This window comes from Thermobia domestica, chromosome 8 (genome assembly GCF_964235325.1).
Source record: "Thermobia domestica chromosome 8, izTheDome1.hap1.1, whole genome shotgun sequence".
Classification (NCBI taxonomy): domain Eukaryota; kingdom Metazoa; phylum Arthropoda; class Insecta; order Zygentoma; family Lepismatidae; genus Thermobia; species Thermobia domestica.
This window is the reverse complement of record NC_137461.1, coordinates 149,682,601-149,695,795: the sequence shown is the minus strand read 5'-3', so window position 1 is coordinate 149,695,795 and position 13,195 is coordinate 149,682,601. Positions and strand designations below refer to the sequence as shown.

General features: G+C 34.8%; 1 protein-coding gene across 2 annotated transcripts in view; it reads right to left on the bottom strand.

The window, feature by feature from the left end:
• LOC145693275 (clavesin-1-like) overlaps positions 1 to 13,195 on the bottom strand; it is a 126,717-nt gene that overhangs the window by 27,485 nt on the left and 86,037 nt on the right. For both annotated transcript variants that reach the window (XM_081769120.1, XM_081769119.1), the window contains exons 5-6: positions 9,256 to 9,449; positions 1,679 to 1,789 (exon numbers count right to left, since the gene is read on the bottom strand). In XM_081769120.1, coding sequence (XP_081625246.1) covers positions 1,679 to 1,789; positions 9,256 to 9,449 — 305 coding nt within the window. The remainder of the gene's footprint in view (positions 1 to 1,678; positions 1,790 to 9,255; positions 9,450 to 13,195) is intronic.

The window sequence follows — 13,195 nt, the reverse complement described above, 5'->3', positions numbered from 1 at the left end:
TTTCATTCATTACTCATCATCACCGTCTCCTTTAGCCTAACCGGCATAACCGTGGGACGTAAAACTCAAAGATTTCATTTTTTTTCACTGCAACAGAATTTACTCGTTATGACACATTAGAAACATTCGTTATAAAAGGACATGGTTAATTGGTGGTGGAGAGCTCACCACTGGTGCGAGGGGTCGCTAGTTCAATCCCATGCCATATGAGTTTCTGATGGACATCATTGAGTTCGTGAATTTTCTCGCGATTCTGACGTTTTCTCTCACATGAGCATTCCACCAATTCTTTTATAATCATTTACTTTCATTAGTCATTCGTCTGTCTTAGCCTACTGGGCATATTCGAGGGGTACAATGCTAGAAATTTCATTTCAGTTTATTCAGTAATCACCTAACTGTAACCACTTTATTATCATTACTGTGTTACCATGTCTGTTTGTTTGTTGGTAACTCATGTGTTCAAAACACTTCAAATTATTATTTGTTATTGTGATATGTGTGAACAATATACGAGATTTAAAACTTGATTTGGACAGTAGACAGACATCAACCTGTGATGAGATCTTGTCTTAGTTTCAATTCCCAGTCTACCTTACGAAGCCTAGTCTGGTCTACCTGTTCATGTTTGCTTTCCTAAATGAGTTCGTTTTAATTTAAAAGTTCAACATTTATTGAATTTCTACTACTAGGAATAATATTATTTAATACTACTAGGCATGTTTTCTTGTATTTGCAACTGGAGACAATTGACCTCATGAGTTTGTTTTTATAGTTGTTTGACCTATCATCTGATATATAAAAGTCAAATCAGTCGACTAATGCCTTTTTTAGCCTTAATAACCAGTTAAAAATTTGTCGAAAAAATGGAAAACTACCATAAACTCGAGAAAAGAATGTCAGATCAAAGCCGTGTAAAGACGAATTCATTACTTTGACGTATGTGTTATTAATATTTAATTGAATATGGCAGTGATGGCGAAAGGGTAGTCCCAAACAAATTTGGAAATTCCATGGATATTCTTCCAAAATCAAATACTTAAAATAGCAGTAACGCCCAATCTTGACAGGACATATGATATTTAGGTGCTGGTTGAAGAGAGGAGTTTCGACACTACTCTTTGGCACTTATTAGTAAAATTATGTATCAATGGCATATGCAACAAAAAATAATGATTGTTCCCTTTTACCCGTCTTCGATCCGCCAAACTTCGTTCTCGAGTTACAGCAGCTTTCTCACTTTTTTCGATAAAGTTCGACTAGCCACAGAGCCGAAAGGAGATATTAAACACTCAGAGTAATGTATTCTTATTTGCCTTATTTTGGTGTCAGGAATCACCCCCTAAAATTGATGGTGTCGTGATATATATTAAGATCATCTTATTAAATAATGTGATATATATTCTAAAGGGCCACGGTAGAACAAAGTTTATGGTGGTCGAACACCGTATACGTGGGTTTTCTCCGGTTCTTCCGTTTCCTCACACTTTCTTCATTCCAACGTTTTATCCATTTCTAATCATCACCATCCCCTTTAGCCTGGTATAAAGGTGGAACATAAAACTTAAAGATTTCAATTCATTTCATATAGGCCTATATTCTAAAATAGGAATAATACTTCACATAGACTAGTTCTTAAAGCTAAAATGGTTTTATTTGTGAATAAAATATATCTTACTCCTTTGGTAATTTTCTCCGGTAGGAAAGGCTTCACTACAGAATATAACACATTGAATACATAGGAATTGTTCACTATATGCCATGCTTTCACGTCAATTGGATAAGTTTCCTGGAAAATATGAAAATGTAATTACTAAAATTTGTGTGAAATATATATGTATATTAATTAATTCACTACACCCCAGAATTAAATAAAAGACAACAACATTAACATTATATTATACGCTATTTTATTTCTGATGAATTTTATATTATTGTAGCTGGTGCAAGAAACTGCTTGCGTTTGTACAATGTCAAATTGATCTCACTATTCAGTCTACATACTTATAAATAATTAACATTAAAATCATAAAAAGTTAAGAAAAAAAGAGTGAAAAAACTTTTGCTTTAACGTTACGTATTAATATCTAGAACAAATACAAGTTGTATATCTTGAAAACGTCATTTGTTACACAATAAAAAGAAAAGTAAGTTGTTAAATTTACTTTGGTTATCTACTGTTTAATATACAACTGTGCAACTTTATTGGGAAAGCAAAAGTGATCATCAAATTTTAAAACCAAGAAGGATATTTTTATTAAAGTTCTATGTTAGGTTTAATGTCGGGATGGTTTTACAATTTTTAAATAATGTAAATCCTTAAAAATAATTATTTTTAAATTTTGACATTTAGTAGATAATACATCGTATAAGCTGGAAAATATTTTCAAATTCCTCGTCTTGTTGAGTAGTGTTAAATTAAGCTATAACAAAAAAGACATGACTTGACATATCACTCAAAAATGACTCACATAGTCGAATCTTTGGTTAGTTAAAGCTTAGATACTTACCTTGTAAAGTTCATTTTTTAAATATCTAATTTCCAAAATAGTTCAGTTTTTGCAAAACGTGAGCTTAAAAATAAACTAATTTTCTAAACATAACCGTCAAAGTAAAACTAGATAAACAATACGTCAGTCCTCACACAGTTGTTAAGCTTCAGCAAGAAGTATCTCTCTTTTTACTAGAACAGATAAAAGGATAACGCAAACTAACATGAAATATCCAATTTGCGATCTTGTTTCTATTTCTGTAATTGTGTTTGATAGAAATTAAAGAAAAACTTGAGTAATATGCGAAAGAAACTAATGTTATCATACATTTCTAGTAAAGCTCCAGTATTACAGTAGATTTCTTTTATTGCTTTCGAGATAATATCCTCACATCCTACATATCTGCTAAATAGAAGCGCGTGCACTTAAAGGTAAGCACCCATTATTTGAATTCCATAAATATTCTGACAATAAGAATACGTTTCCTACAAAAAAAAAAAAAAAAAAAAAAAAAAAAAAAACATACTTGTTAAGGAATGAAATAGGTACAGATGCATCATGTTATACTACTATACTTTTCAGTTTCCTTGCCGACTCTGTGTAAAGTTTGAAATATTCCACTGCATTTCAAATGCAGGTAGAACTAAAGTTCTTAACACTTATTCACTAATGTTCGTTACAAATTCTAGGGTAAACAAATGGAGTGCAATTAGTATAAAATGTTAGTAGTAGTAGCATTGCAAGTAGTAGTCGGATTGAATTAAAAGTTTAAAGTCTGTTTTATATTTAACACTTTTGAAGTCAGTAGTCCGTATGACAGGATTTTGCACTTGAGTGGATCTTTGCTCCCTTTTTCCTCGGCAACCATGATTACACATGCTGTATATCTTCTCCTTGTAAATGATTTTTCTTAAATCCCGAAAAACTCAACTTACTTTGAGAATAGGCAAATCGTGACAATTTAGGGCTCCATGCTATGCTACACAAAGTGTCAGAAGTATTCTACATGTGTTATAAAACGGCTTTGTCCTTCCATCTGTCCACAGGTATCAAAGCAAAAACGGTAAGGCATACTGACATGTGGTTTCTTGCAATCGATTCAGTGCCCAAAGGAGAGGTTCCATCTTCTTCGTTAACTCTCTATTCAAACCAAAGTGATTCAAATTGGCCACTTCCTGTTTCAACGTTTATCACCATAAAAAAACGAAAATAGATAGCGAGAAGCTATTTTCTGCTATTGAATTAGCGTCCAAAGAATAGATTCCATCTTCGAAATTAACCTTCTATTAAAACTAAAAATGATTCAAATTAGCCATTTCCGGTTTTAGAGTTTATAGCCACAGAACGAAAACAGTAAAATATAGCGAGAACCAGTTTTTGCAAAGGATTAAGCGTCTCTAGGCAACTTATCATGACTATCATAAACATTCTACCAAGACCAGAAGTGGTTGAAATATCCTATTACTTCCGGTTTCAATACTGATATTCGTGGAGCAAAAACAGTAAGAGATAACGACATGCGGTTTTATGCAATTGATTAAGTATCCGAAGAATAGGTTTCTTCTCCGCCACTAGCTATCTATTCTAACCAAAAGTAGTTAAAATAAACCATTTGCGGTTTCAACGTATATCTCCATAGAACAAAATTGTTTTAGACAGCGATAAGCATTTTTCTGCAAACGATTCAGGTAGTCAAGAGAACATAGCATCACAAACAGCAACACTCTACCAAAAACAGAAGTGGTTGAAACTTACTACTACTTCCGGTTTCAATACTAATTTCCATAAAGCAAAAACGGTAAGATATATCGCGATGCGGTGTTTTGCAATTGATTTCGAAGAACATGTTCTGCTTTCTCCGTTTGCTCTTTATTCGAACCTGAGTGGTTCAAATTAATTCTTTATGGTTGCCAAACCTTGTCACCATAGAACAAGAATGTTAATAAATAGCGACAAAAGTGGTTTTATGCAGTCGATTCACGATGTCAAGAGAACATATAGTTACAACTTACAATATTATACCAAAATCGCAATTGGTTGTAATTTACTACTACTTGCGGTTTTAATATTGCTTTCCATAGATCAGAAACGGTAAGAGTATCTTCCAATCGATTTATCTTTCGAAGAGTAGGTTTATCTCCTCTATTAGCAATCTATTGAATACAGAAGTAGTTAACAATATTCGGTTTCAACATTTATCACCAAAGAACAGAAATCGCAATACATAGCAACAAGCTGTTTTCTGCTATCTATTCGGAGTGTGAAGGGAACGTACAACCACAGCCAGAAACAATATATGTAAAACAAAAGTGGTTGAAATTTACTAATACTTCCGATTTCAATACTGATTTGTGTAGAGGAAAAACGGTAAGATATCGAGATGTAGTTTTTTTGGTAAGAAATTCAGCTTCCCAAGTGTATGTTCTATTTTCCTTCTTAATTATCTATTCAAACCGAAAGTGGTTCAAATTAACGATTTGCGGTTTTAACCTTTATCACCATAAAACAAAAACAGTAAGGGATAGAGAGTGATGGCCTTCTGATATGTATTCAGCGTCCGAGGAACAGGTTCTATGTTAGATCTTATTAACATATTACAAACAGTAGTTACAGATATACTACTTCAAGTTTTTGTATTGAATTGCCATAGTTTGGAAGTATACCGTACTTTCACACTGTGAAATGAAAGCCATTTGTTAAACTTTGGATTGGTACGACATTTCTTTCGGAAATTTCGCTTACTCATGTTAATCAATAATATTTTATTCGACATTGGAAAAGCGGTATATGTGTGTATACTGACATTAGTAACCTATATAAATTTATTTCCTATTGTATTAACAACCGCTGTACTTAACACTGCACAGGAAGACTAATGAATTTACCTGGATTATAGATACAGCAGGTACACAGATAAGGGGGCGCGGTAGCTCAGTAATAGAGCGTTTACCTCTGAGCTTGGGGTTCCTGGTTCGATCCCAGCTCGCGCTAAGTGAACTTGGTGCCGAACAAACACCGTGTGCATCGGTTTTCTCGGGGTTCTCCCGTTTCCTCCCATTCTTCATTCCACCATTTCTTTCATTATTTCATCTTCACCGTCTCCTTTAGCCTAACCATCGGACGTAAAAGTAAAAACAATTCATTTTTTATAGATAACCATTGGATAAAATTTATATAATGGAAACCAGTATAGTGATTCCAATATGTGCAGAATGTGGTAAAGAATTTCCGAGCAGGAAAGGATTAAACATATACAAAGCAAGGGAACACGCTACACAGGAAACACACCTTCAAGTAAATTCCCAAGATTTCGTAACAGAGCTTACAACATTGACATCCAACATATGGATAATAAAAAGAATCCCGAGAGAAGCAAGAAATGGAGTAGCAAACAAACTCGCACATATAATAGATGAATGTATTATTAGTAATGATTTTTCTTCCTGGAAAAATGTATTCCTTTTCTATTTTTTATAACTTACGACTTCCCAGGAAGCCCAGCTCAGAGTCAGTTACTAACATCATCAAAAATAATTTAAAAGAGAGCTCCTTCACGGAATGTCCTTAAGATTCTGGCAAGAAACGCAAGCCTGATTTAACAAACAGAATTACGTCAAAAATTTCTGATTTTGATACAAGAGGCGCATTGAGGTTACTAGCATCAGATGACAGTTTAACTTCTTCCAATGAGGAAACATACCACATACTCGTAACCAAACATCCATCGCCTTCCAGGGTCCTTGAGATGCCAAATCCTCCAGAAGAACTAGACCCTTACATTAGAGTAATGGAAGATATGGTTCTGAAAGCAATTCATAACTTTCCCAGTGGTTCTGCTTCAGGAATAGATGGACTGTCACCTCAACACTTAAAAGATCTAACATTGAAATCGGCAGGTGATGCAGCGGGGATCTTGCTCAGTTCAATAATGAAGTTGGTAAACCTCATTTTAAATGGAAAAATAAATCAGGATATATGTAATTATCTCTTCGGTGCTAACCTGTTTGCTCTGCAGAAAAACGATTGTGGTGTAAGGCCGATAGCAGTTGGATGTGTGTTCAAAAGATTGGCTTCCAAAATAACTGTATCATCAGTCTATAATCACTGCACAAACCATTTGCAACCACATCAGCTTGGTTTTGCGACGAAGAAGGGGAGTGAAACAATCATGCATACTACCCTTGCATTCATTAAATCACACCAAAAATCTAACAACATAATCCTCAAAATAGATTATAAAAATGCATTTAACACTGTGGAAAGAGACTCTATGTTAAAAGAAGTGCAACGAGTTATACCCCAGCTATATCCCTATTTTTGGCAAAGCTATGATAATCCGTCCAAGCTATTTTTAGGAGACAGAACAATTTCATCACAGGTCGGATGTCAACAGGGTGATCCTGCAGGACCAATGCTATTTAGTTTAGCAATTCACCCTGTAATTAGTACGTAGTGTTCAGAACTAAATGTGTTTTATCTTGATGATTCTACTTTAGGTGGGTCACCACAGATAGTCATACACGACTTAAATGTTTTACTTACAGAATCAAGTAAAATATGATTACAAATAAATCTATTAAAATGTGAACTATTTTTTACGTCGGGAACACCAGATCCCATCATTGAAGCTGAAAAAAGCAGGCTGTGCAACCTGGAATACGAACAGTACCAACTCATGAGATATCATTATTGGGAACACTACTACACGAAGATGGATATGATAAATGATTGGAGGATCACCTAAACAGTTTTTGTTTAAAAAATAACCGAGAGGTTGAAAAAAGTACCAGCACATATAGCTTTTTTCCATTTAAAAAATCGTTTAGGTATTTCTCAATTGACTTATTTTCTACGTATCGTTACAACATGGTTCAGGCAAACTAAAATTTTTCAAGTATATGACATTTTGAAAATGTGTTTGCAGTCAATACTCAATTATAAGTTAAACGAAACTCATTGGGCACAAGCAAGCTTACCCATTCGTTTAGGAGGTTTAGGGGTACGAAAAGTTTCAGATTTGAACCTCCCCTCATTTCTGTCTTCTTCTTATGTTGTTGCTCGTCTCCAAAGTTCTTAATATTCCAGTTGACGAAGTGAAGATTCCTTATCTGACAGAGGCATTTACAACACAATACCGGTTGCAAAGCAGTCGCAAAAGAAATGGGATGCAATTGTAATCAACGAGATAGCTGAAAAAGAGATAATTTCGCAAGATGATGTTGATTCAGTTCGCGTCAAAGCACTACGACAAAAAGAATCTGGAGCATGGTTGCAAGCCACTCCCTCAAAAAACATTGGAACATTTATAGATACAAATATTTTTCAGATATGTGTAGTGTTACGCTTAGGACTTAATATTTGCCATGAATTCACATGTGCGTGTCAAAGTCGAATGGACGAGAAAGGGTTACACGCATCAAGTTTCATCAAAAATGGGGGAAAATTTCACGCCACAGTGAATTAAATCAAATAATAAAACGAACCCTCATCAGTATAGACTGTTATAACATTTTAGAGCCACCAGGAATGTATCAAAATGATAAGTGGCCAGATGGAATTACCTTGACATCTTGGAAAGAGGCTAGTATCTAGTATAGGATGTAACATGTGTAGATAACTTTGTCTCACCATACTTAAAGTCCACTAGTGAAGAAGCGGGAAGTGCAGCATTGACAGCGTGTATGTGAAAACATTCTAAGTATTCAAAACTTACAGATCATATTTTTATTGCGTTTGCCACTGAAACAATGGGTATTTGTAGCAGAGAAGCCAGAGTGTTTTTGAAGGAATTAGGTTCAAATTTAATTAACAAATCAGAAGATCCTAGAAGCGGTTATCTTCTGACACAAAGGATAAGCCTATAGCAATACAAAGAGACAATGTAATTAGCATCTTAAACTCCTTTCCATCTTCACCCAAGCTGTACTAAATTTTTTATATAAAATAAATATTAACATTGCTTGAAGTTAAAAAAGAAGAAACTCCATGTTCCAAGTAGTCTTCAAATCTAGTCCAAATCGTAAAATATTTAGCAGAATGCTCAATCTTCGCATGGAAAGCATAAAATTTATTGGAAACATTTGAAATATATATATACAATTTGTGTGGTTTCAAAATACTGAAAGTTGCTGATTCAATTACCTACTTTCCAAAATTATCGTATTGTTTGTATATTTTATATATATTAACAGATAGTGTGATTGAGAACGACCTATACTGCGTTAGTCAATCTTATGCGATAGTATATGCATCCACCAACCGATCGAATTCAAGACCTAGTCGCTGCTTTTAGCACTCATTCATAGTAGGTTCAGTAGTTTATAACCTCGGTGCGACGAAAGAACGTAAAACATACTCAACAAACACAAGTTACAGCATGAATAACAAAACAAAGCCATCTTACATGATATATCTAATGCTACAAGTCAGCCATAAACATTCTATGTTGTCCCAATATTCCAGACCCTCTTTAACTCAACGGAACAATACATTCGTCAAGATATATCTGTTTAGTAATACACTTCTTAGAATGAATTTCATTCAATGAAATCCTATCTTCAACACACTACGGTTGTATCGCTACGTAACTTAATGATTTAAGAAAAAAGAAAATGAAACGAGGGAACCTTCACAAAATTTGATCAAGAATCACTCTGGCATATTGCTCAAGAATCACTCTATATGCTCTTGATACATTATTTTTGCTTTCGCAGAAAAGAAATGTCGCTAATCTTAATATTGTTAAGAAGTACAACATACTCACCTCAATCATGTAAAGAGCCGTTCTGATGGTGTATGGAGTACACATTCGAAGTAACTGCCATCGTGGAGATGCAGCATCTATTAAAGCTACCATGCCTACTAACTGAGTATCGTCTTCCTCCATTATATACTCTGAATGGCAGCAAATCGCTCGAGACACATCTTCAGGATTCAGTACGCTTGGATCAATTGAAGCTAGAACATAAGTAGAGATGTTAATGAACTTAATCATGCACTGAATTTAGATATTACAATGTTTAGATATTACAGTGTTTAGATATTACAATCTGTGATCAATTACAATTTAGTTTCAGAATTGAAATTTCAATTAAAAATACATAATAATACTCAAATAAATGCAAAATGCTCTAAGACGACTCAGTATGCTACTCCGCTTTACAGGAGACCACACATGGAAGGGAGGGAGATGGTAGGCAGTCTCATGATGATAAGAGACAGTGGTAGCAGACAAAGAAGATCATCGATTGCGTCGTTGATGATTTTGCAAGCGTACTACTCGTGAGTCTATTACTAAGCATACACTGCCAACACTTGACTTCCTTCCTCTTCTTTCCTTATTGTGTTTATGCTTTTCTCACATTATAAAAGTGCGTTCTCACACATCATACATAGGCCAGTCGGAAATTATTGCTCAAAAATATGGAGTCAAAATCATTTTAAACTGGTGCAACGTGATATAATTTTACCTTAACCATTTACAAAATAAGAAACAATTGATATATATATATATATATATAATCTGGTATTATAACAAAGCAAAACAATGGAAACAACACACTGCTTTAACTTTTTTTCTGACAAAAACAACTGGAATTAGATTAGTCATTACTCTTATATCCAACATAATTGCTAAAGAGTGTAATTAGACCAATTACCATGATAGAATATTGAGTGAAGAAGGAGCAAACAAGAGAACAAACTGATTCTAGTTGTTAAGCCCTACAAATACGATAACAGAATAGATGTAATCTCTCTATACCTAGGTCCACCGATGTGGATAAGTGCTGGATTTCTTCCGAGACATTTTTCATAAATTCTGTAATACCTCTCTTAACATAGAGGATAAAAAAATGATTAAAAATTACATAAATAGAGAAAGCACCCCCTGTTGGATGAGACTTGTTATAAAATAATAATAAAAATGCATGATTTCTGATAGCAATTTCTCATGGCTCCGTCCACCAAAATACTCTCCTAGTCTTCTTATAATCGGGTGTTTCCTAACATCACTTCGAAAATATGGATTCTTTACGTTATTAGATCCACATTTTTTTTTATTTCTGCTGCGCCTACCTGGTGGGGATCAACTAAGAACTTGTTTTTATCCTCCCAGGACCAGGGAAGAAAAAATGTCACCTGAATCTCGGTGTAAATGTTCTTTCCAAAGCTGCAATATTTCTTCATCAAAAATAATACTAAATATAAATAATAAACTACTAAGTAAGATTAGAAATTTAAAGAAATGAACAGGAAATATTGAGGTTCGGTAACACCTGGTTAAAGTTTGAGCTACATATAACAAATAACTTTCATACCATTTCCAGAAGAAATTCGTCATGTTATTACATACGGAGAAGTTATTTTAGTTGAAACATTAGACATGGTCTTAAGCTAGAAACTTTAAATTTAGACAGTGCATAGCATTTGTTGCGTAAGATATCATTAAGGAAGACTTTTTGGAAAGTCTACGAGAATCGAGCTCCCTCGTGGCTACGCGCTTAGCGTACGCGCCTTTGGCGTGAAAGACCCGGGTTCGATTCCCGGCGGGAGCTCATGTGGTTCGGATTCCACGTTAATCAGTAGGTCCACGTCTCATATAGCCTCGCTGCTGAACGGGACGCTAAACTAAAATCAACTCAAAGTCTACGAGAAATATGGGAAATAGGGGAGACAACTTTTATATTAAAATGTTTATATCTCAGAATCTTTTAAGGTTAGAGACATAATATTCGGTATTTGGACTTCCCATTTTAAAATAATAAGACGCGTGTTTTATTGTTTTTGATATTTGACAAAGAAGGGAAAAGAATAACGTGAACAGAAAAAAGAGAGATGGAGTTACAAATAATATAGTAAGATGGCCATATCTTAGAATCCCTTAAGGTTACAGATACGAATTTTGTGTTCGAACCCTTCAATTTAAAATAAATAACAAACATGTTTCATAGTGTTTTTCTTTATATTTGTTCTCTCAATAGAAGAAAAAAGATGAAAATATGGGTTGCAATTATTAAGATGTTCTTATCAAGGTATCCCTTAAAGTTGGAGACTTATCGTTTGCTGTTTGGGCATCTTACCTTAAATAACCCAACACATGTTACAGCATTTTGAGTTTTTTTTTGTTTTTTTTAGTTAGAATGGAAGTAAAAAGGATGGGGACGCTTCTTTAGATGACGGAACGAGACGTTAAATTGTATACGGGACTCGACTTCATATGTTTTTTTTAAATGTAATATACAGAGGGCAGAACGCAAACTATTGTCCATAGTAAACCGTGGTGATATGCTATATACTATCACGCAAATGTTAATTAGTCACATCACAATCTTTTACTCGAAATCATCTTACGTTCGGTGAAAATATTATGTAAGTACACTGTTAACGAGAAAAAACTAACACAATGGATTTTTCTAGTGGTCATTGTTCATCTGCAAAATAGCTCTTAACTGTCCAGATAAGGAAAAAAAGAAAACAATTTATGTTTTAGTGTAACGTCCTACGATTATGCCCGTTACGCTAACAGAGACAGATGATTAATGAAAGTGAATGATTGTGAAATTGCATGTTTGCGCTCTCGCACTAGGAATCGAACCCGAGTCCATCTGCATGAAAAGCACACGCGCAAGCTACTAGACCAAAATTGACATCACGAATGTATGACGCAGTAACCACCATATTCATCTGAATGAAAATCACAGGCGAGAAGGATTTTAGCGCTCTATACCAGAATACCAGAAGAGATTTTATATATAGAATCCGAACATGTAAGTAATTTTCCGATTTGCCTGAATGCAGTCGTCACTTCGTCTTAAGAACAAACGACACTTATCACTGAATATCATATGTTAAGGTTGAAGTTTCTCTCAACGTTATCCAACACCTTCAGGCATCGTCATCCTTCATTGCACACTATGACTTACACATAACATTCGTTGTGTTACAAAACGACTTTTAAACTACTATCGGTATGACTAGTACAGACCCTACGATAAGGTTCCGCTCTATGGTGCTTAGTGCTGTGGGATTTTCAATCTGAGATTACCACGTCTTCTATAGATAGACTCATTCTGATGCAAATTTCGTTCGAATCACATAATGTAGTTAGGATATTCTTAAACTCGTTTCCTCCAGTATATAAGATAATGGTACTACGTGTGGAGCTAATGGTGATCCATGTGCACACCTACAAGAAATGAAGTGTCAGACAGGCATATGCAATATGATATCAAATTGTAACAGGCAAGTCCAGAAAAATACGTACATGCGTATTTCGGAAGTAGTTGAAGTTTCCCACAAAGGTTTACACGAACAACACCGATCGTAAGAAAAATTAAATAATGAAAATTTCTGTGTTCCGGAGCCTTTCAAACTCCCATTTGGATATGTCCTTGAGTGCTATTGTACAGTCCGCAGCAAAAAACCTGCAACATGAGCATGTAGAATTATGAAACTACGCCTAACAGCCCAGGGAATCAACATAACGTCTAAGTGGCACAAATCACTCCTGAAGAAACGTCGGCGTCCTCCCCTGCGCACTTATTTTGGAGCAAAAGACTTCGTCGTTTCACAATAAACTTACATGCTCATGTTGCAGGTTTTTTGCTGCAGACTGTACGTTCACAGATCTTTCTAGACATGCAAATGGGCAGGAACAGTATTACGATGTGAACGTAGGATAGTACTATCAAAGGTGCCGGATG